Consider the following 23,189-nt stretch of genomic DNA (forward strand, 5'->3'; position numbering starts at 1 on the left):
TAGAACAATTTAAAAAAACGTAAAAAACCCACAAGCCCACAATGAAAAATACAAAAATGTCCCGTGATTAATTGATATATATTTGGGAAACAATAGTTTAGATTTGACTCTTGTTCCCTACCATCATTTAGATTTGGAATAATTTTTTTTCAAGATTTTTTGGGTACATGTTTAAATTTGACATGCGATCGTTTAATTTAATCTTTTTAAATTTGACACACAATCGTTTATAGTCAAATCTCAACTATTTTCTTAAAGATTTACATTTGACAATTCAATATCTCAACAATTTTTTTCACGATCTTAAAAAACGAGATAAGAGTTCGAAAAAATAAATAGCAAGATCTTGAACCAAATATTTAAAAAAATTGAAAGACGAGAGTAGAAGAAAAAGAAAAAAAGATGATAGAAGAAGAAAGAGAATGGTGAAGAATGACGAAAGTAGAATATTAAAAAATGACTCGACTTTTCATTTTGTTTTTGGAGTCGTAAATATTTGTAGGGTTGGTTAAATTGATGTAAATTAAGCTTAAATATAAATTTGTAGGTTTAGTGTTATTTTGAAAAATTTCCGTCGATTCACTCAAATTCCCTGGAGGCCCCATGGCTTAGGTTCAACAGCATAGAGTTAGAAAATAAATTCAGCTATAAACCGTTTTTCTTCCTTCACCAATAATTACAATTTCAAATTTGAAATCCAATACCCCCAAACTCCCCATTACAAAAGTCCAATCCCTCTCTTAGTTTCTCCACAATTCCAATTCCAATTCCAATTTCGAAATCCATCTGGGAATTCTCAGACAAAGAAGATGAAAGCATCTCTGAAATTCCGTGAAGACCAGAAACCATTATTGAGAGCGAAAATCCCTCTCACCATTCTCGGCCTCCCTTTCCAATCCGCCATAGCCGCCGGAACCTCTAAAGAACTCACTCTCAAGCTCTCAACTCACTTCGAATCCGGCCCCTCCTTCAATCTCGCATATCGCCCCAACGATTCTTCAAACCCCTTCTCTGTAATCGTCAAAACCGGAATCGCCTCCTTCGGCTCCCCGACCTCTTCCCCTATGCTCATGAGCGCCGAATTCAACTTAATCGCCTCTGGAAACCCCACTTTCATGCTCCACTTCAAGCCTAAATTCGGCGATTTCACGGTCAAGAAATCGCAATCCTCGTCCGTGATGTTCCAGAAGGTTTTGAAATCGGAGGAGGAATCTGTGGATGTTAAAACTGCTGTTTCGAAGGCAGTTTTGGGTTTGAAGGTGTCGGCTAGTACGGCGGTTCCGATTATGAAATCCGGCGCCGTGAGGGTTCGTTGGGGTCTTAGGGTTCCTGCTGCGGAGGGGATGAAGATGGGTGGTGGGATTTCGTTTAGGGAGGTTCCGTTTATGGTGCTGGATAAGATCGGGTTCGAACACGTGGACGGTGGGGATACGAGTACGAAGGAGGGTAGTTTGGGAAATGGGGATTTGAATTTGGATTCGGATTGCTTTTCAGTGAAACGTCAGTTTGAGGTTCTGAAGTTAGAGAATGGGTTATTGAGAAAAAGCATAGACGATCTTAGGAAGAAAATGAAGTTGTTCTCCAATTCCGGCAGCCGATATAAGGATAGAAAGGGGCCGGAGTTGGGTGGTTTTGATGGATTGCCGCCAGATGACACGGCGGCGGGGGTTGAGGAGCTGAGGAAACCGGCGCTGTCCAGTGCCTGAATTCGTCGATATGACAAACGTCAGTTTAAATGTAAAAACGGAGTTGTTTTTCTTGTGCTTTTGCTCTCTATCATCTATTCAAGTTACGTTTGAATGTTTTTCCCCATTTTTGTCTGTGTTAGTTTAATTTAGTGAAATTGTTTATTAATAGGATATGTTTTTTCTTGCATTTGTTTTGATTGGTAATATGCTCCGGTGCTAAATTTGATCGAAATTAATTATGTTTAAATGAGTTAGATTGGCTTTTTTTTCTTCTTCTGATTTTATAGTCTGTTCTGCTTCTGTCTATCAGAAGTGTTTTTTTCTTTCTATATTTTTCGAGGGGATAAAATAAAAGAACGTTTTCTGTCTTCTCATAATTTATTTGGATTTAGTTTACAGGACACTGCAAAATGGGCAAAACAAATTCTTCACCACAGCCCATAATGTATTTACTGTTATGCAGAAAATAGCAAAAACAAAATCATCCTACATGTGAAAGCTATACAATGTTGCAAATGTTCTCCTTACAATACTGATATCTAGTTTTATGCTCGCAAATGTCCTCTCTGTTTGTTTGTTTTTTCTCTCTCTATTAATTGGTTCTTTTGTGTGACCAATTCAGTGAAGGCTGTGCTTGAGGTCTTATCCGAAGTAAGCATTATTACTGAGGTTGTCGTACGATCGAGACTAACACGAGAGAGAGAGAGCTGAGAAGTTTGAGGTCAGTTGGGGATAATCGGAAAAATATAGTAGTTTTGAAAAAAATTAGGTAAAAGGTGTTCTTTTGAGAATAATTCGTTAAATATGGTTTTTTTTATAGTTTTGTTGGAGTACCTTCCTAGAGATGCACTCCTTTCATTTTTCTTTAACTAGTTGATAGTCTTGGTTCATGCCCAGATGCACAACCCCGTAGGCATGCCCAGATGCCCACAAACGCAAGGTGTCATGACCATGCTTGTCTATGGCGTTGTTTGCCTATGACAACATGCTCAAATTCTCCCAAACCACATTGTCTTTATGTCTTATACAAACCACCTTATACTGACAAGTAGAGCTTGAATAACAGATGGTCTCTCTCATATCTATACTTTATTAAAGCATGCTTAATAAGAAAATTAGTTTCTTAATTATTTTCTTTGCCAATGTATTGATATTTTGGCATACCCAAATTAAATTGAGGAATGGTTCTGTAAAATTAATCTTCCGCTGTCAAGGGCTTTTATCCCTTCATGTTGGACATGCATGTTAGTGAGAAAAGAAGTTAGAGATGTTTGGGTTTGTTGTTGGACGCATAGCCCGCGTAAGGCAAGCCACGCGCAAGTTGCGCTCTGCCAAGGGACCACAATAAGTCGTATGCGTGGGGAAAGGCCAAGATAGACGCAAGACACATGTCTAAGTGAGGCACGCACAACGTGCCCTTGCGAGGTTAGCACGCACAACGTGCCCTTGCGAGGTTAGCACGCAACAAGGTCTTCTCAGGCTCTGTGTGTGCGTGCCAACTTTTGCCGCCTATCACAATCGCAACCTTTCAATCTCAGGACGAGCAATTGCGCGACACTTATTCGATCTAGTCAACAAGTCAGTCGATCAAAATTCAAAAATCGTGGAAAAACTCACAGTACGATTCAACCTTCCATCACGTTTTTGAGAAAATGTTTTAGAAAACATGAGAGAGAAATAATTCCATTGAAATCGTCGTTAAAACAAGCATTGAAGACTGTCAATTGCAACAAAAAGCTTCGATTGCAAAGAGTGCGATAAGGCTTGGGTGGGGATTAAACTACTATGTCTTCCCTATAGTACATTTTGAATATTTTCAGCTCTGGTAAGCACATATGAAAATGTTGAAACGTTACACCCAAACTTTATGACTTAAAAAAAAAAGCAACTAGCAAAACTAAATACAAGACATAAAGATAAGATAAATTAGGGGTATTTAAGCATACGGCCATATGCAAACATGCCCTGGACAGTATGCTCATTACACTCTCCCCACTTAAACAGTTGACATCCCTGTTGACTGATGAAGCTTGAACTCTTCGATCTTTTGTGTCTAGGCTTCTAGGTCTTTGACACGTTCCCAACTAGTTTCTTCCACATGAAGGTTCTTCCACTTCACCATGTACTCGTGGATCCTTCTTGTGGGTATTCGACTCTTCCTCACTCGCTCGACCAGAATTTCTTCAACTTCTTTATCCTCTTTCTGACTGGGGTCGATGGTTGGTCGGACTATGACATTGCGTTGCAGGTCATCAGGATCTTGATGGCAGAGCTTCAAGTTACTCACATGAATTACTGGGTGAATTTTCATCCATGTGGGCAACCCCACTCTGTAGGATGTACTCCCTACACTTTTCAACACTTCCACAGGTCCCTCTTATTTCCTCATGAAGCATTGGTCTTTGCGTCACCAAAATCAATTATGTTTCGGTCGCAGTTTAATGAGGATGTGATCTCCCACCCGAAACTCAAGAGGGCGACGCTTCTTATCTGCCCACTTCATTTGCTTTGAGGCTTTCTCCAAATAGGCTCGAGCGATGTCCATTGTTTGCTTCAATTTTCTCGTAAAGTTGTGAGCCTGAGGATTCTTCCTTGCATAGGGGTGATCAACAAGGTGCGTCAATATAGGTTGCCTACCACAAACAATCTCAAACGGGCTTCTTCCAGTTGACGAGCTCGTCTGAGCATTAAAACAAAATTGGACTGCACCCAACAACTTAACCCAATTCTTTTGCCTTGCATTAACAAAATGGCGCATATATTCTTCGACCATACAGTTGAGTCGCTCGGTCTGACCGTTGATCCAAGGATGGTAACTTGAGAACACATTCATACTTTTCCCCAAGAAAGTGAATAGTTTTGTCCAAAAAGTGCGAATGAACCTACCATCTCGATCACTCACAATGCGTTTCGGAACACTCAATAACTTGACAATATGTTTGAAGAACAACTGGGCTGTCAATTCAACTGAACACAACTTGGTAGTGGGAATGAAAGTAGCATATTTTGAAAACTGATATATGATTACCAAGATGGTTTCATAATCACCTATTTTGGGGAGATGAGTGTTGAAGTCCATAGAAATACTTTCACATGGTCTTATTGGAACTGGCAGAGGTTCGAGAAGTCTAGTAACTTTCACTTTCTCAATTTTATCCTGTAGACAAATGAGACATGCCTTCGTGTATTGCATGATGCCGTCCCTCATATTAAGCCAAAAGTAGTCATTCTTCAGAAAGGCATATGTTCTTTGTCAATCGGGGTGGCCAGCCCACAGAGTGTCGTGACACTTGTGCAGTAATTTTTTCCTCAGATCCCCTCCTCTAGGGACATACAGTCGCTTCCCCATTGTTACTAATAGGTCATCTTCAATTCAAGACTGTCTGGTCTTACCCGCTTTAGCTAAACTCATGACATTCTGAGCCTCAAAATCTTTCTGAAGGAATTCTCTCAAAATATCGCACATTTGAGCCATCAATTTGACTTGCGTGAAGATGAGCTAACATGCACAGAGTCGCATGTTCATTTTTCTGACTAAGCACATTGGCTGCCTGATTGCTTACCCCTTTCTTATGTTCAAACTCAAAATTAAACTCAGCTAGGAACTCCTACCACCTTGCTTATTTTGAAGTCAATTTTGGCTAGGTAAAGAAGTGGCAAGTAGCACCGTTGTGTGTCTTCACAACAAAAGTAGACCCTAGTAAATATTGTCTCCAGGCCCTTAGACAATGTACCACAACAAACATTTCATTTTTAGACACTGTGTATCTTCTCTTTACGACATTAAGCTTTTGACTCTCATATGTGATGGGGTGTCCATTCTATAAGAGAACACCATCCAACGCATAATCAGACGCATCAGTCTCAACTTCAAATGGTTGGGTCACATCGGTTATCCTAAGAACTAGCCCCTTGGTTATAGCTTGCTTCAACTCATCGAAGGCGCCCTGACATTCGGGTGTCCAACCCCATAGGCTGTCTTTTTTCAATAACCCAATTAGCGGACTTGCTCTTTTGGAGAATCCTTCCACTAATTGCCTGTAATAGTTAGCTAATCCGAGAAAGGAAACACAAGTTGGTAATTGACCTTGGTACTCTCCAATCACGAATCGCGACAATCTTCCCCTCCTCCATACCAATTCGGCCACACTCAATTACATGACCTAGGAAATTTATTCGTTCTTGTGTAAAGGAACACTTTTCCCTCTTGACATACAACTGGTTCTCCTTTAGTTTATGGAAAACTCTTTGGAGGTGGTCCTTGTGTTCTTCCACCGTGGAGCTAGACCACTATATCATTAAGATAGAACACGACAAAATTGTCAGGTATTTGTGGAAGACCTGGTTTGTCATCATACAAAAAGTTACAGGCGCATTGGTAAGACCAAATGACATAACAAGGAATTTGAACGCCCCATACCTCGTGACACAGGTCGTTTTAGTCCCATCTCCTTTGGAAATTCTCACTTGATAATAACCCGACAGCAGGTCTAGGTTCAAAAAATGCTTTGTCTCATCTAGGTGGTCAAACAAGTTAGTGATTATGGAAAGCGGGTATTTGTTGAGAATTGTGATCTTGTTCAGGGCGTGGTAGTCGATGCACAACTGCAAGCTTCGATCCTTTTTCTTTTGGAAAAAGACTAGTGCTCCATATGAAGCTTTCATAAGTTTAATAAATCATGCATTCAATAATTCATCTAATTATTTCAGCCAACTTCGGTGGCGCCATACAATAAGCATTCTTCGCAAGCGGTTTTGTCCTTGGCAGTAACTCTATCTCATGATCAGTCATCCTTCACGAAGGTAGAGATTTAGGCAGACTATCTGGCATCACATCCCTGTACCTCTCTAAGACACACAAAATGTCTTTGGGGACTGTCTCCCTGGATTTTCCAATGACTCAAATGAAATAGTCATAAACGTTGGTTCATCTCGAACAAGGCCTTTCTTCAGTTGCATGGCCGAAATCATCTTTACCTCGTTAGGCTGACGAATGTCTATCTGTACAAACGGTGGGCGTAGACCCAGGAATCACTAGACATTTGGCTAGCTACATTGGTATCACCTCGAAGTCATCCATTTTAAAGACCATTACGTCTATGAGGTCATTCCATGCTCCCAACTTTATTATCGTTCGTTTTACCAGCCCGACAATATGCAAGACAGTCGAATTCATGACCTTCATCTTTCCTATGTCTTTCTCCCAATGGAGATTCAGCCATCTGGCTTCTGCCTCTGTTATGAAATTGTGGGTTGCATCAGAATCCACAATAGTGCTCTTGGATGGTTTCTGGTTAACCGACCAACAGTCCACGTACATTAGACCCCTCATCGCCGACCCACTAATCTCCCCTACATCTCAGTTATTTCATATGTAAAGGGCCCCATCTTGCTAGAAAGATGACAAAAATTTCAATGCCCCCATTCTAGGATTTTTCCCTCTTCTATCTGGTCAATTTCTCTTTCGGTTTGACTTAATTTATCATCTGAGTATGAGGCTAACATGGCTTGAAAAGCGTTGAAGGTTGTTCGGTTGGGACACTCTCTAGCAAGATAGGGCCTTTTACATATGAAACAACTGAGATGACGACTAGTTGTGTTCTGATTATTAGGTCATCGCCAAGTGTTTTCTGTATTTGATTGAAAGGGCTTACGTTCTTTGTTATATCGTTTGTCCCCCCTGCAGATTTGAGGGAACTTGGGCGGTTGTTCTTTATTTCTCCCCAAGGAGGAACTTTGATGGCGTCTTACATCTTGGGAGTCACTGGATAAGTCAAACAATCGTTCAACCGCTGCGTATGCCGACGTGAGGTCTTGGACCCTTTGTTCATATAGTTTGGTCTTAGCCCAGGGCTTCAAACCTTCAACAAAACAGAAAACTTTGTCCTTTTTCGACATATCGTATATATCTAGCATCAATCCTGCAAACTATTTAACATAGTTCCGTATGTTGTCATCGTGCTTCAGTTCATGCAATTTCCATTGAGCCAAAATTTTGACATTCTCGAAAAAGAACTATGAACAAAGTTCTTTCTTCAGAGCGTCCCACGTATCTATTATGCAATGCCCTTCTTGGATGTCAACATACCGAGACCTCCACCACAACTTTGTATCTTCAGACAGATGCATGGTCGCCAACGTCACTTTGACCTCTTCGGTAACTGTACTTGTGGCCTTAAAATACTACTCGATGTCAAAGATGAAATTTTCTAATGACTTTGCATCTCTTGCCCCGCAGAGGGGCTTGGGCTCAAGAATTTTTATTCTACCAACTGAGATTGCTCCTCCAGCCGGAATCTGGTTAGCCAACGCTCGCATTGTAAGGTTCACCTTTGTGTTCATCTTTATGATTTCATTCCTAACGACATTGAGGGTAGCTCGAAAATCCTCTGTCATGTCGTTTATCATTTCCAACATATTCTTGTAGGAGTTATCTAACTCAATAACTCATTCTTCCATATGGCCAACAAAGCCCGACGAATTGTCCCCATGCTCGTAGGTGACGTTTCCTGTTGTTACAGTTTGGGATTCTAGAGTGTCAACTCTAGTAAGCAATTCATGTATGGGTAATCCGTCGAGACAATCAGACACCACCGTCAATGCCATCGACTTTCCTTGGCAATTTTCTCAAGCCAATTTTCTAAGAAACTGATGGGATCAAGAACTTCCATCAGGTAGAGCATCTGCTCTTCGAGTCCAACAAGTTGTTCATTATGGGTCTTGCTCGACTGTTTCACAACTGACATCTTTCCGTCTAAACTGTCAACTAGCCAATTTGACTATGATACCACTTGTCACAATCTTAACCTTTGAACCTCGGGACGAGTGATTGTGCAACACTTGTTCAACCCAGTCAACAAAATCCAAAAATCGCGGACAAACTCACGGTACGATTTAGCCTCTTGTCACGTTTTTTTATATATTTTTTTAGAAAACATGAGAGAGAAATAATTTCATTGAAATCGTTGTTAAAACAAGCATTAAAGACTGTCAATTGCAACTAAAAGCTTATATTGCAAAGAGTGCGACAAGACTTGGGCGTGGATTCAAGTGCTATGTCTCCTCTATAGTACATTTTGAACATTGTCAGCTTTGGTAGGCTTGCATATGAAAATGTCAAAACGTCACACCCAAACTTTATGACTTAAAAAGGAAAGCAACTAGCAAAACTAAATACAAGACATAAAGATAAGATAAATTAGGGGTATTTGGGCATACGACCATAGGCAAACATGTCCTGGACAAGTATGCTTTTTACACCGCCCACCATCTATGCGTGAGCCCATGCCAACATGTGATTTTGGGTTGTTTTTGGTGATTTTGAGAAGTTCAAGTGAAGTTTTGATATTTTTATGATAGAAAGGAGTAAAATAGAATTATTTTCCATTATTTCATGTTAAGAGGAAATAGAGCAAGTTTACAAGATAAGGCTTTAAGCTACCATCTGTGAGTGAAAAAACGATTTTATGTTGTTTTTCTAAAATTAATCAAATGTTTAAAGCACTATTATGATAATAAGCAGTATACTGATTTACAAAGTGTTTATAAAGCGTGAGTTTAGAGATGCTTTGACAAGCATATATTTGTTAACAAGATTTACAAGCAAGTATGTTTATGATAATTAAGTTTCTAAAGTATTTAAGTTAAAGTATGATTTTAGCATATTTTAAACTATACCTAAAATGTTTAGAGGTATATATAGCAACCCTTTGAGGGTTAATGCATGTGCACAAAGGTTCTTTTGATGAGGGCCTATACGAATGTCCATATTTCCATCTCATTATAGCTATAACGAGATAGGACACTACTGATGTCTAGATTTTTGTCTCATAAGTATCGTATCACTATGCCTAGTTTATTGTTTCCATCTCGATGGTTCTTCCAGGTATACAATTGAATGAATAACTTTAAGATAAATATTCCAAGTTTGATATACTTTACGTTAAGGAGTTAAATGTTAGAGACTTGTTAATTTCAAAGTATGTTTTACAAAATCATCACACACTGGGCTATTTAGCTCACCATTTCTAAATGTTTTCCCACTTTTTAGGTAGAGATCGTGATTCGAGAACCTCTGACCATTGTCTTCAGTTAGCTGAGCAAAGTTACTGATAGTTTTGTTGTTGTGGGACAATTCTAGATTAATATGTGTCATGTACATAAGTTTTATTTAAGGGTTAAGTTCAGTTGTTAGTTTTTGTTTGGTCTAAAAGTGTAGTTTGTAATTAATTACATTTAGTCTTTAACTTATTTTGAGGTAACATAATTAAGTTATTAATCTATGTTTATTATGTTAGTCCACTACATAAGTTTTTAAATTACTCGATGTGGTTTAGCATTCCAAAAAGTTCAGAAGTCTTGGCAACTAGTGTTGTTTGAAAAGGGAACGATGTCGGTTGAATTCACATCGTCTCTCGAGTTGAGAGTAGATGATCTGAAAGGGGGTGTGACACATACACTATAGACCATTTGAGCTATATACTCAAACTTGATCCACGTTTATGTCTCTACATAAAATTCAAGTCTACACTGGATAACCCCAATGACCTTAGTTTATTGGATTCAAGACTATAATATTCAATTTTCTCTAATAAGTTTTCGATAACCATTTTATTGAATATAAGATAATTTTAAACTACAAACTATGTATTTTAGGACATAAATTCCAACATTCTGTCCATATTTAGATAAGAAAATGTCCAAAAGAATTGTTTATCACTTTAGATGAACATTTTTCATCTAATTTGTCTTTTATTATTTATAGTAATTCTAGGTTGACATTTGTAGTGACTTTCTTTAAACTATTTTTGTCATCCTCAACGAGTAACTCATGTTCTACCTGTTATAAAGATACATTTAAACATCATGTTAGATAGTACATTTTGAATACATTATTATGTATTGATCTACATTAGTAGTAGTCTATATCATTGTCTATCATTGATATACACTATACAATATTCTTTATTGACACGCATATCCTCAAGTATTTACATTAAAGCCGATGCAGATTGATAATAGGTTTTCACTATCTATCTTTTGTCATGTCTAATGAAAAATGACTAAAAAGTCCATCACTTTCTATCATAGATATACACTGTACTATATAGATATTAACAGTGAATCACTTTCGTTTATAAATTTTATATGAAAAAAATAATAAAATGGAAAGATATGTATAGTGAAAACAACATATATTTTTAATATAAATTTTATCCTTGATTTTACATCTTCATTTTTCATTTCTGATTTTATTGATTTCGTTCTTGATGGCGCTGACTTTTTTATTACCCCTTTTTTGTTTGTCATATGTTGAAAAAAAGAATTAGGTTTAGTATATACAAACAATATCTTATTCATACCAAATGTTGATAGGTTTATTTGTACATTCTCCATTTGCTGTTGAAACGAATGAGGATGAAGAAAGAATAATCTCGTTGGGAGAAGAAAGAAGAAGAAGAATATGATGATGAAGTGCGCTATGTGTTACTCCGTTTGCTTCGCTGGAGAAGGTAGAAGAAGAAAAAGAAGTAGTTGTTGTTGATGAAAGGAAGAAGAAGAAAATGAAGTTGTCGAAAAGTTGTGCGTTGGAGGGAAAAACTTTCGTGAAATTGTGTGGGTAAATCGATGATGAGAACATGTAATCGTGGGTCATTCTTTTTTTTTTTCACTTTTTAGTCGGCTTTTTTGGTATTTCACGTGCCTTTTGCGCTTGTAGGCTAAAATTATAATTGATGACCATTTTAAGAATAAGAATTAAGGATATAACAACATTAAAAAAATTGCAAATATAGCAAAACTATCGCAGATAGACTTGTATCACTCATAGATTTATATGATCTATCAATGATAGACCAATATTTACAACATGGTCTATTGATTATAGACTTCTATCATTGATACATTTTGACAAATTTTACTATATTTGCAATTTTTTAAAAATGTTGCTATATACTTAATTATTTTGCATCTAATGACTAAATTTGCAACAATCCCTACAAATTTTGGTACGTAAATAGTTTATCCAATCTTGTATTTTTTAAAGAAAAATTGCATAAAAATCAAATGACAAAAATATTTAGAAAAAAAGCAGCTCATGACACCCTTTTTTTTTTCCATATCGTGAATATGATTAAATTAGTGATATTAGACGGTAGGGCTATTAGATAACTATTAATCATATAGCAACTAGAGAGTCATTATTTTTAAAATTTGCTACTTTTGTAAATTAGTAAATGTTGTGACATGAAGTTCTATTATTATAAATTTTCTTTTCTCTATTTTTACAAAAATCCATTTTTAAAATCAAAGTAACAAAAAAAAAAAGAAAACGTTAAAAAAAAATAGAACACTAATAAAAGTAATTCAATCTTCATTCTTTGTCTTCTTTTATCACTATCTAAATCATGGTTGATAACTCCTTTATCCTCCACTTCATTCTTCAATCTATATCTAAATGATTGGTGAACAATCACTCAACATCGTTAATCTTTTTACTTATCTAGTCTTCACTCTCTTCTTAAATCTAACTTAAAAAAGTGTAGATTATAATAATTAATTGAGCATTGACATACAATATATTAAAAAATGTATTGTATGTTGGATTTATCTATATCATATCCATGCATGCATACTTGTTAGCTTATAAGAGATGTCAATAGGTTATGATTGACAAATTTAGGTAGTGAATTTAAGAGATATGTAAGTAATTAATTTTTGTTAGGGGTAGACTGGTGATGTTTAATAAGAGAAGGTAATAAGAATAAAGTTCAAAAAACAGAAAGATAATTATTTAGAAAACAAACAAAAGAAAAAGAAGCGCGTGTAAAAGACGCGTGGAATTTTAGTCAATAGGTGAGAAGAGAAGTAAGAAGGAAAAAAGAAAAGGATGATGGCGAATGATAATGAAGCAGAAGCCTGAGGAAGTGTGGGGTCTCTCCTTTCTTTTACCTTTTTCTTTTCTCATTTGATGAACACTCTCACCAATTCCCACTTTTCACTCTTTGGGACCTGTGTTTTCCTTTCAATTCTCTCTTCTTCTTCTTATTCTCTTTTTGAATACCACTTTTTCTTCATTCTCTTGGGGAAAAAAAGAACAACAATGTACCAAACCCTCTTCTTCTTCTTCTTCTTCTCATTTTCTTTCACCATTGCTGTTTAGACCTCTTTTCCTCTTCTGGGTCTTCCAGAAATGCCATTTTCACACTTCTTTTTCATCTCTTTTTCATGTGATTTTCATAATTTTGCCATTCTTCTTCTTCCAACACCATGAAACAAGGTCAGTTTTCTCCTTCTTTTTCTTCTACTCTGATTGTTGATTCCATTGTTTTGCTTCCATGAGAAACAGGGTAGAAAAAGACAAGAGAAATGGAATCTCTCTTCATTTGGGGAATTCTTTATTTATTTGTTTTCCTTTTGTCGTCTTTTCAATTAATACATGTTTGTTTATCTCCTTATTACTTGTTCTGTCTTTAACGGGAGTTTGTATGTATCCATTTTTGTATTCTGGAGAAAAGAAAATGAGGCATATAGGATGTAGGATTTCAAGGACATGCCATTTTGTTCATTTCTGCTTTTGGGTGCTTCAATTTTCTCATATGAAAGATGGAAAACGATCCACATTTTTAGATGGATATCTATTGATCTTAGAAATGTGATTTCTTTTATTTTATTTTTCTCTATTGAGGTTAATTGTATTGATAACTAAGAATGCTGACAATTAGTGTTTCATCCGGTTATACAGATCTTAATTTTATCTGTTCCTACAGTCTCACATTTCGGTTGAATGTTCCATTTTCTTTTCTTCCGATGGATTGGTTGCCCATTAACGATCTTTGCAATGAGATGGGGAAAAAAAAAACGAAATCAGGAACATAAAAATGAAAATACTCAAAGAGTAGAGACCCGAAACAATGGATTACCACGTGCTATTTACCTTCAAACTCATTTCTTCACAAATGGTTGAATCCTTCTTTATGTGCAACTTCGGTTAAACTTTCATGAACCTTTCAACCCCAATCTCGGATTTTTTGTTGCTAAACTTGCTGGAGATTTCCATAGACGTTTGCAACAATTTGAGTGGCAGTTTTCAATAGGTTTTGTGAAATTGTCAGCTTGCAGAAACTGAGCATTACAAATTGCGATGGAGTATCTTCCTTGCCAGAAGATGTAAGAAAGTTGATTAATCTATAAAATCTAAGGCTAAGATCTTGCATTCATTTAGACGCGTTTCCTGAGTCGACAACCAAGCTTTGGGAATTAGTCCTGCTTGATATATCTAACTGTCTTGGTCTTGCCAAGCTTCCCGAGAAGATTGGTCAATTGCATAAGTTAGAAAAGCTAGGCATAAGGCACTGCTTGATTTCGTGCAAGCTGCCATTGTGATAGAGAGGTTGCAGAGTGGCTGAAAAAGGTCTCACCTTGCCTTACCAAACAGTGGAAGTGTAAGAGGAAGAAGCCAACCTGGAGTGACTTGGTTTATGAACCATTCTTTGACTAAAAGTATTGGTTTGTTTTTTCGTTTTGTTTAGAATAAGTGTACATCTTTTGTGTCAAACATGAGTATAGTTCAACTTCTTAGGCTTTGGGTGTGAGTTTAAATATTTCACCCATGGTTTGAATTAGCAGTATAATAAAAAAATTGGAAGTCTCACTAAAAGAAATACTAGATCTGAATGCTACAAAGAGTAGCTAATCTGTAATGGTCAGGAACTCGCTAAAAGAAGCTACTCTAATGATTCTCTATAGCTTAATTTTAGGATAAAGGCTCATGACAACACCAGCTAAGGGAAAAGACTAAAGAAATGAAACATTCAAAACTCAATAACCTTCACAAGAAGGAATATGATTTCCAACCAATGTAGCCTTGTAAAGTCCATTTACAAGGCTGTGATCACAGCCAATGGAAGCAGGTTGAAGCTATATTGTAATGTATATAGCCCATATTTGCTAGTTAGTATCTTGAAGGTTAGTTGGTTTGCCTCTTTCCAGCAACCACAAGTCCTATAAATTTTGGACCTTTTGGTTCCTATTGTGGAGGAATCCAAGTTGTCGAGGTGAGTTTTCTCTTTCTTTTCCTATTTGAAGAAGCTTGGCTAACTAGTGTATTTTGCAAAAGAAAGTCAGAATATCAAATCTCTTCTCTTATTTTTGTGCTTCTGAGTCTTTATTTTGGAGTGGGTATTGCATGACTCTCAAAGAAAACCTTCATCAGCATCCCTAAGGTTGATCTTGTAAGTCAAAAGGACGGTGATTGGTAGGGAATGGAACAATTCAATATTCCAAAACAACTTCAGAAAGAGATGGGAATCTTATTCAGTATAAGGCTTTTTTTTTTTTTTGTACATTTCCAATTTGCTTTTGTCCATTTTAAAATACTTGTTAAAAATTTGAATATATGACAATATTCATTTGAAGTTTGCCACTTTTTCATATCATCTAACTTCTCTTATAGCTGATCTTTTTCCTTCCTTAATTGGATGAAATTCTCTCTCTTTCAGGTATAGGGCGTGGTGATTTGGACACATCTCCTGTGCAAAGTTTGGATGGAAGTTTTAGAAAGTTCATTTCTGGTAACCTTTACTTTTTCCTTTATTGGGTCCTCTTGATATGTCCATGAAATTGATAGAACACCAGATGTGTGTTCTATATTTTCATTAAACAGCATAACTTTTACAAAGTATCCACACTTAAACAGTCTTCAAAGCACACTTAAACACAAACTTCAACACTGAAATTAACAAAACAGAACCAGAATTCAAAACAAACAGACAAATACCAAGTTCGAAATAAAACATCTAAACATAAAAGGTAAATCACGATAAAGGAAATAACTTTCTAAGGTTTTAGTAACTGAACAACTTCTGCATTCCTGCTCTCCAGGAACTACAGCTTCCACTTTCAGAAAACTGATTAACCACCTCTTTCTTCCCTTCCTTCTTTCCCTTTTAACTCCCTCCCATGTAACTAACCGTTGTCCCCACCAAGGTGGTTTGCACTTCCTCTTCCATTTCCCTTCTCTTGTGCACGTGCAACTTCTCCCTTTTTCCACCTACTATATTGTAGAATAATTGGTCTATCAGAAATTCCCACCTTCCAATGTTTCTTTCACAATGTCTTTCATGAATGACCATATTCCTAATGGTTCATTGTCACAAGTACAATGAATATAGTCTCAAAATATTTTTGAGATTCTTGATTCTGGATGGTTTTATTGTTGAAACTTTAATTATATATCATAATTAAATTCACAATTCAAGTATATGAAGCAATTTGATTTCTGGGTAAGGAAATAAGCCTTTCACATTCTATGGTGCTTAGGAATGTTGATTGTGGACTCAGATAATATAAAAAAGCTAAAATTTCTTTTATACCTTTTAATTAAGCTAAATGGATAAAAGAATACAGAGAGTATTAGTTTAGAAATGCTTTTCTCTTCCATCTGACGGTGATTCCATTGTTGATATTTCATTCTTGGACATTAAATTTTAGTCCCTCATTGTTGGTGAATACCAAAATTGGTTGATAATAAACTTACATGGTGTAATTCTTGGTGATTAGGTGGAAATTCATCCAAGTGAAGAAAACTTGAAATAGCTACCAATTTCCTAGAAAAATAAATTACTCAGCTCATCTAGATGACCTCTTCCTTCTATAAAGTTTTGCCAATTCACTAAATATTATGTCATGCAACTGTATCATCCATTAATCTTAATATTCGCTGAGGGTGAGAGGCTAAGTTGAGAATTGTCAATGCATTATGGACTGAATTGAAAAAATTTAAACAATAGGACTGAAAAAGTATTCGTATAGGGATTAAAGGATATATTCTTTTGAGAAATTTAAATGGATAACTTTGTTTTCTAAAATAGTTGTTAAATTATATAAATCATTGCATAACTTAAATAATTGTGATCCATATATTTTTATTCTATAGTCACTGACTAACAAAATTGATGACCAACTTATTAATTGATTAACTACAATTGTTCATTCTCTTTCATCTCTTAATTTTTCCTCCATGTGAGATTATTTTGAACATTGGATGAGGCTGTTAGATGCCAATACTTTCTATCCTCTGCTTTCCTTTTGAATCACGTCTCTTTAAATTCTAGTTCATAGAAATTTCCTTTTACTTATTTTTAAATGATGATGCTAGACCTTTCATTTATCCGTGACTTGGGTTAAGTGTTGAGAGAATTGGATGTGTTACTAAATGATGCTTCAATTACAACCTTATGGTCACAAATCTTACATCCATGTGCTACAGGTTTTCTTCAAAATGGTGTAGATTTGTCTCCAGCTCAAAGTTTGGATGAAAGTTTTCGAAAATCACACTCAGGTTTGTACTCTTTGGTTTAATATATTTGGTTAAAAGACCATTTTGGTCCCCATACTTTTAAGATTCGTTCTAATTTAGTCCTACTTTTAAAATGTCCAAATTTAGTACTCATACTTTCAATTGTTAAAATTAGGAAGGGAAATGAGGGAAAACAAATTCAGAAAGAGCCTAGGGTTTCCATTGTATTGAATTACAAAAATGAATACGAACCTAATGATGCAGAGGGAAAAGTAAATTCAATAACCGTAGTCAAATACTAACAAATAAACTCAACTAAGAACAAAGCTAACTCAAAACATAATGAAATTATAATATCTATAGATCTAATATTATCTTACATATGTTTTTTTCATAACTATCGCATCAACCTCAACATTCAAACATTTGAAAATCAACATTTATAGCAGTCTTAAAGTCTCAAACATATCCCCTTGCTCCAAGTTCAGCCCACTCATTTTGTCTTCAAATAACTTCAGTTTAAAGACCCATGTCTATTCTCCAACCAGCCTCAAATTGGAATACCCATAATAACATTTTTAGTAGATCTGTGAAACTAGGGGTGGCCATCAAACTGCAAAAACCGTTCCTTAAATTTGAACCGAACCGAACCAAATATTCAATGAAACCGAAAAGTTCAGTTCGGCCCGGTTTAACGAAATTTGAAACCAACTTGAAACCGAACTGAACTGTTTTTAACTACTATATATTTATACTTATATATGGGGTTGTTTCAAGAATAATAAAAAATTACAAATTATTTACACTTTATGGCAAAATATCACTAAAGAACAAAAACTCATATCACTTGATTTTGCCATAAAGCGTAAACAGTATGTCCATTTTGCCATTTTAACTATTCTCCTTTATATTTATATATATTTGAGAAATAGAGTAAAACCGAATTAAAACCGGAACTGCTTTTAACTTAAAGAACAAAACCGAATATAAAACCAAACCAAACCGAATTATTTTAAAATCACCAAAACCGAATTTGAAACAGGACTGAATCGCAGAAATACGGTTCGGTTCAATTTGGTTTTGCTGCCAAACCGAACCGAACTGTTTCCACCCCTATGTGAAACTGAATTCTTTTAAACGTGAATCAATAAATACGCAAGCCTTTTCAGTACGACTTTGGTGGTAATGATTCATTTGGACTATTTGATTTCGATTGAAGTGTTTTAGAGTTTCTTCTAATCTTTGAAATTCTTCCATTTACAGTTTTGGGCTAGCTAGTTTTTGATTCATCAAATAAGATCTAAAAACAATGCAGGTTAAGCTCTAGTTTTAGGTCAACTTATATCGATATTAGACAAACATTGAGTTCCGTTACCTAAACATATTGTGGCTTGTTGGCTTAGTGGACAGCGGAGTTGGGCAGACTCACTGATTTCCTCTGGTTGCAGGTTCAATCTGTTTTGGGTATGAAGAAAGTAGGGAAATAATAACATTGAGTTCCGTTTTAGAACCAATTAACTATAGGAGGGACAAGTCATGTATCTTTTAAGCATTGTGATGTCTTCTCATCTTTCCAATGGGAGATCCTTGACGTGATTCCTCAGAACTCGATTCCTCAGAATTCAAGGACAGATGTACGACCTATAGAACAGATCCTGTTCAAGTAAGGTCGTCTCGACGTGCTTCCTCAAGATCTTTAGTCTCACTATTCTTGTCGTAGCCCAATTCTGAACTATATCTCATTCGGATTTTATGGCCTCTGATTCCATTAAATAAACATAGGATTCCATTTCAAAACCAACTGGTAACGAAAGGAATTAATGAATCTTTTAAAGATTTTGAGGTGTCTCCATCTTTTTAATGTAGAAAATTCAATGTTGATAAACTTTTAAGAGGGTGTTTTGGGGTAAGGAGTAGAATATTGAGGAGTAAGGAGTTACGAAGGAGGGAGTTGTGAACTTTTGGGGCCAATTGTTGATAAGATATAAAATTTATGTCTTTTAGTAGTAGGACTAGGACCCATTGGCCACCAACTCCTTGGGCCAAATAAGTAATGGAGTTCACAACTTCTATTTCCATACTCCTACTGTCCTACTTTTTAACTTTATGGGCCAAACATACCCTAAATTAATTCCCACTATTAGTTTAACTTTAACTTTTCCAAAATAAAGTTAGAAAAGTTAGTCTGTATTAGCCTTCTCTCTATAAATTTTGGAAAATTTTGGAACATATTCATATTGTGTCTTTCTTGAATGGAAGTTACTATTATTATTAATTTGTTTTTATTAAATTTTATAAAAATTAAAGTTAAGTCATCAATACAAACTAATTTGAAGATTTATTGAAAGTAGATGAGTAAAATGAGATTTTAAGCTTATATATAAATTTGTTTATTTCTCATGGGCTACAGAAACTTTATAGAATTGGTATTTCACATCCAAATATAATCTTTAAGAGATCAAAATATTCTCTTCAACTAAGGGGCTGCCTAGGATAAATTTGAAAGTTCAAGGACAAATATAGGATTCAAACATTATTTGTACGAACAAGATCATGTGTAACCCATTGTAACTTATCTCTTCTGGAAGTGAATTAACTGATTCACAATAATGCTAAGGTGTGGTTCACAGTGTCGTCTTGTGAAGTTGATGCACGTAGATTAACTATTAGGACGTGAAGGTGACATAGACATGTCAATAATGGAAAAGACAAAATCAGGTCAATATAGATATTATGCTAATGTCTTTTTGTTTTCCATATATTACTGACCCATATTTTCTTGGTTAATATATTCTTTAGTTACTTACGTTTTGTTATTTTTTCACTATAGTTCCTTATTTTTTTACATGTTTCAGTTGTACCCTTTTCGTTGGTAAATATAAAGATTGGTTGATGATAAACTAGTATGACAAAATTCTTTGTGAATCGAGGAGGAAAGGAAAAAGGTTTAATTTATTTCCTTCTCCAAATTTCATAGTAGTTAGCAAGAAATTAACTTCTTTTCTTCTAATTTGCTTTATCATGCCATGTAAACTTTCCATCAACTGATTTTATTTTTCACAAATGGAAAGGGTATGAAAAGTGTTAATGAGGGGCCAGGATGAAAGGAAAAAAAGACCCAAAAATTGGGGACAAACATATATTTTATTTTTAACTTATGTCATGTACCAATATTCAGAGATCACCAACATAAAGGTCATCTTATGATTGCAGCTCAATTAGGATATAGTCCATCTGGCACTGCCTCATCAGGCAAGTTTGTTCCTGTTTCAAGAAGAGTATATAAAGTGCTGAAGGAATATAAAAAAAAACTTATTGATTTTGAAATCTTTAATCAGAGCCTTGAGGATTGGATTGTGGAGAATACTTCATGCCATTCTGCAGACGAGGAACCAAATTTTCCTTCACCATTTCCAATTGATGAAATTCACGAGTTTGACCTGGCTCTTGAAGGAGTTTTGTTTCAGCAACTGTTCCGTATGCCATGTTCACCCTTCTCCGATGATCTAATTGAAGATGAGTTCCTTGCACTTGAAGACTTCTTTCATGCTATTATCAACGGTTTATGGCGCACATTTTGGCATAAGAGTAGACCATTGCCGTTCTTTGTATCCTGCCCCCGTAACTTGGGATCAAAATTCTATACTGTGGAAAAGGCAATATCAAGGGGAAAGGTGGGAGAACTACAAGGCTTGGGCTTGATTTCTAGAGCTGGAGATGAGCTGCACGCACGTTGGGATCAAGTGGTGCAGTTTGCTTTATTCAAGCCTAGCATACTATCAGAAGACGGGCTGAAGTTATCAGCTCGTGTTGTTTGTGAAGCTCTCTTTTACGGTTTACATTTACTTATTTCAAGGAGTTTAAGCAAAATCAGTACTATCAGAAACTATGATTCTGTTTTTGTTTTGATATTGGATTCAAAATATGGTGGTGTAATAAAACTCGGTGGAGATCTTAGCCAACTTGACATTAACTCAGCTAACCCATACCAATCTGCAGTTGACTGGATGAGAAATTATGCTGAAGTATGTGTTTCACCAGTCGATCGTATATGGAACAAGCTTGGAAATGCAAACTGGAGAGACTTGGGAACTTTACAAATCCTTTTGGCAACTTTCTACTCCATAATCCAGTGGCATGGTCTGCCAAGGCATTCGATTACATCTGTAGCTTCAGACCATGGTTTGCGGTTACAGAAGCGTTGGATGGAGTGTCGAGTTTCGGAAAATGAAAATACAGTAGTTCCTTTTGAACAGTCTAATGGTCATGCTGGAGAGATTGTTGAACTCGAGCAGATGGATATCCATGTGTACAAGAACCAAGCATCACGTTTGAAGCTTCGTCCTGGGGAAATACTCATAGTTGATGATCAAAGACAAGGACAGAAAAGCTTTCAGGTGCAGGGATCCTTGGTAGGTGTTATTAACCGTTGTCTATACACTGCTGTTTCGATCGATCATCCTGCAGAGTTGTTGACACTTTACGTCGGAGCACATGTGTCGAATCTCGAGCAGTCCTGGGAAGATATGAGTCTTTGGTATCAGGTACAGAGACAAACAAAAGTACTGAACATCTTAAAGTCACAAGGAATTTCTAGCAAATATTTACCTGAAATAATTGCCTCTGGCCGAATCTTACATAATGGTCCCTGTAAGAAGGAGACCCCAGGGGGACGATGTGATCATCCCTGGTGTGGGACGCCGGTGCTTTTGACATCACCAGTTGGAGAGCAGCTTTCGTGGATAGTTGCTCGGGATGGCCGTTTCTCTTCAGAAGAGGCACTTCGTTGTTGCAGGGACTGTCTAGCTGCTCTAAGAAGTGCATCTCTAGCTAGTGTCCAACATGGTGATATCTGCCCTGAGAATATAATACGTGTTAGTGTGCACGAATCAAGAAGTAGTTACTCATACATTCCGATATCTTGGGGACGTGCTGTTTTAGAAGACCGGGATAGCCCAGCTGTGAATTTACAATTTTCATCCTCCCATGCTCTCCAGCATGGGAAACTTTGTCCATCCTCAGATGCTGAGAGCCTCATTTATCTCCTCTATTTTATTTGCGGCGGATCAATGGAGCAACAAGACTCCATAGAATCTGCATTGCAATGGAGGGAAACCAGCTGGGCAAAGCGAATAATTCAGCAGGAGTTGGGCGAGGTTTCAGCCCTGTTGAAAGCATTTGCTGATTATGTGGATAGCCTTTGTGGAACACCATACACAGTCGACTACGAAATATGGTTGAAGAGATTGAGCAAGGCAGTTGATGGGTCGTCGGATAGAGGCAAATCAGTTGACGAGGTTGATATAACATCAAAGTTGGAAGATGTGGCTGAGTCTTCAGGAATATCAGGAGCTGGTGCTTAAGTTACATCCTGTTGGTTGAGGCTGATGAATTCAGGTTGTTTATTACATTACATTGCTAAGGTTTGAGTGGGGATTCATTTTTTTCTTCTTTTCTTTAAAAAAAATGAGAGATGAAATGTATGAATTTTACCATATTCCTCCTCCTGAAGAATATGATTTTGTGAAGTAGGCTGCCATTGCAATTGTTTGTTACCACTGTAAATGCACAACGTATGCTCAAAATTTATGAAATCATGTTTATGTTTGTTTTTATTGGCTCTCTGATTGATTTAAATGTTCTTATGGTTTGAGTAAGGTGTTTTAGTAATTAATGTTATGGAGTAATTATCACTTTTTCTTGAATAGAAATTATATTATTAAGTTTCTTCTCTACCTAATTTTGTCCTCCAAGTTACGTGAAAGAATTGAAATATTCTCCTTAAGTGAAATATTGAGATTCTGATTTTATGAAAACATTGATATCAGATGGAGATTTTTAAAAAATTAAGAAAAAAAAGTGAAAATTGTTATAATTATTTGAAAAAGTTGTAAAAATTGTTATAATTATTTGAAAAAGTTGTAAAAATTGTTATAATTAGTTAATGAAACTTTGTTCGTAGTTGGATTAGAATATGATCATTTTTTAATTATTTCTATCAAGTAAGACAACAATTAAATGATTGTAAAATATACGTGCAAATGTTGGTGTGAGATCAAAAATTAAAAAAGCAAAAAGAAAAAATAACTACGAATTAATATAAAATATTAAAAATTAAGTATAAAATTAAAATATATAAAATATCACTATTCCATATCAATCACTATCAATAATAAAATTTATTATTTTTAAATATCTCTATA

The 23,189-nt window shown here is 35.9% G+C and overlaps 3 protein-coding genes across 12 annotated transcripts; 2 read left to right on the forward strand and 1 right to left on the reverse strand.

The window, feature by feature from the left end:
* Positions 1 to 562: 562 nt before the first annotated feature.
* On the forward strand, positions 563 to 11,477 carry LOC101215302. Of its 5 annotated transcripts, none has more exons than XR_004216215.1 (3): positions 564 to 1,737; positions 2,311 to 2,409; positions 11,064 to 11,477. XR_004216215.1 is itself a non-coding variant. In XM_031884636.1 (2 exons), the coding sequence occupies exon 1, from the start codon at positions 810 to 812 to the stop codon at positions 1,704 to 1,706; it is 897 nt and encodes a 298-aa protein (XP_031740496.1). In that variant the 5' UTR covers positions 563 to 809; the 3' UTR covers positions 1,707 to 1,737; positions 11,064 to 11,209. The 5 variants fall into 5 exon arrangements, 3 of the variants coding, with proteins under 3 accessions (XP_031740496.1, XP_031740497.1, XP_004146383.1); XR_969303.2 differs by lacking the exon at positions 11,064 to 11,477 and adding an exon at positions 9,739 to 9,968; XM_031884636.1 differs by lacking the exon at positions 2,311 to 2,409 and having other exon boundaries at positions 563 to 1,737; positions 11,064 to 11,209.
* Positions 5,510 to 7,020, reverse strand: LOC116403437 (uncharacterized mitochondrial protein AtMg00860-like). Its single transcript, XM_031884583.1, has 3 exons — positions 6,832 to 7,020; positions 5,776 to 5,978; positions 5,510 to 5,726 (listed from the first exon to the last, which is right to left on the reverse strand). The coding sequence occupies exons 1-3, from the start codon at positions 7,018 to 7,020 to the stop codon at positions 5,510 to 5,512; spliced, it is 609 nt and encodes a 202-aa protein (XP_031740443.1).
* Positions 11,478 to 12,596: 1,119 nt separating the features above from the next.
* Positions 12,597 to 22,601, forward strand: LOC101220220. Of its 6 annotated transcripts, XM_011655604.2 has the most exons (5): positions 12,599 to 12,966; positions 15,188 to 15,259; positions 16,957 to 17,028; positions 20,200 to 20,238; positions 20,325 to 22,601. In XM_011655604.2, exon 5 carries the CDS (start codon positions 20,466 to 20,468, stop codon positions 22,347 to 22,349), a length of 1,884 nt encoding a protein of 627 aa, XP_011653906.1. In that variant the 5' UTR covers positions 12,599 to 12,966; positions 15,188 to 15,259; positions 16,957 to 17,028; positions 20,200 to 20,238; positions 20,325 to 20,465; the 3' UTR covers positions 22,350 to 22,601. The 6 variants fall into 6 exon arrangements, with proteins under 6 accessions (XP_011653904.1, XP_031739868.1, XP_011653906.1 ...); XM_011655602.2 differs by having other exon boundaries at positions 12,597 to 12,966; positions 20,200 to 22,601; XM_031884008.1 differs by lacking the exon at positions 20,200 to 20,238 and having other exon boundaries at positions 12,598 to 12,966.
* The last annotated feature ends 588 nt before the right edge of the window (positions 22,602 to 23,189 follow it).

The sequence above is a fragment of the Cucumis sativus genome, chromosome 4 (genome assembly GCF_000004075.3).
Source record: "Cucumis sativus cultivar 9930 chromosome 4, Cucumber_9930_V3, whole genome shotgun sequence".
In the NCBI taxonomy this organism is placed as follows: Eukaryota; Viridiplantae; Streptophyta; class Magnoliopsida; order Cucurbitales; family Cucurbitaceae; genus Cucumis; species Cucumis sativus.

Bases quoted from the DNA above. Each gene is read 5' to 3' on its own strand.
- LOC101215302 (XM_031884636.1), top strand. From the start codon at position 810: ATGAAAGCATCTCTGAAATTCCGTGAAGACCAGAAACCATTATTGAGA.
- LOC116403437 (XM_031884583.1), bottom strand. From the start codon at position 7,020: ATGAGGGGTCTAATGTACGTGGACTGTTGGTCGGTTAACCAGAAACCA. The intron at 5,979-6,831 runs GTAAAACGAACG...TTAATGATATAG, and splicing joins TCTTGCATATTGTCGGGCTG to TGGTCTAGCTCCACGGTGGA. The intron at 5,727-5,775 runs GTCAATTACCAA...TAACTATTACAG, and splicing joins CGTGATTGGAGAGTACCAAG to GCAATTAGTGGAAGGATTCT.
- LOC101220220 (XM_011655602.2), top strand. The intron at 15,260-16,956 runs GTAACCTTTACT...CATGTGCTACAG, and splicing joins TTTTAGAAAGTTCATTTCTG to GTTTTCTTCAAAATGGTGTA. The intron at 17,029-20,199 runs GTTTGTACTCTT...TTATGATTGCAG, and splicing joins TTTTCGAAAATCACACTCAG to CTCAATTAGGATATAGTCCA.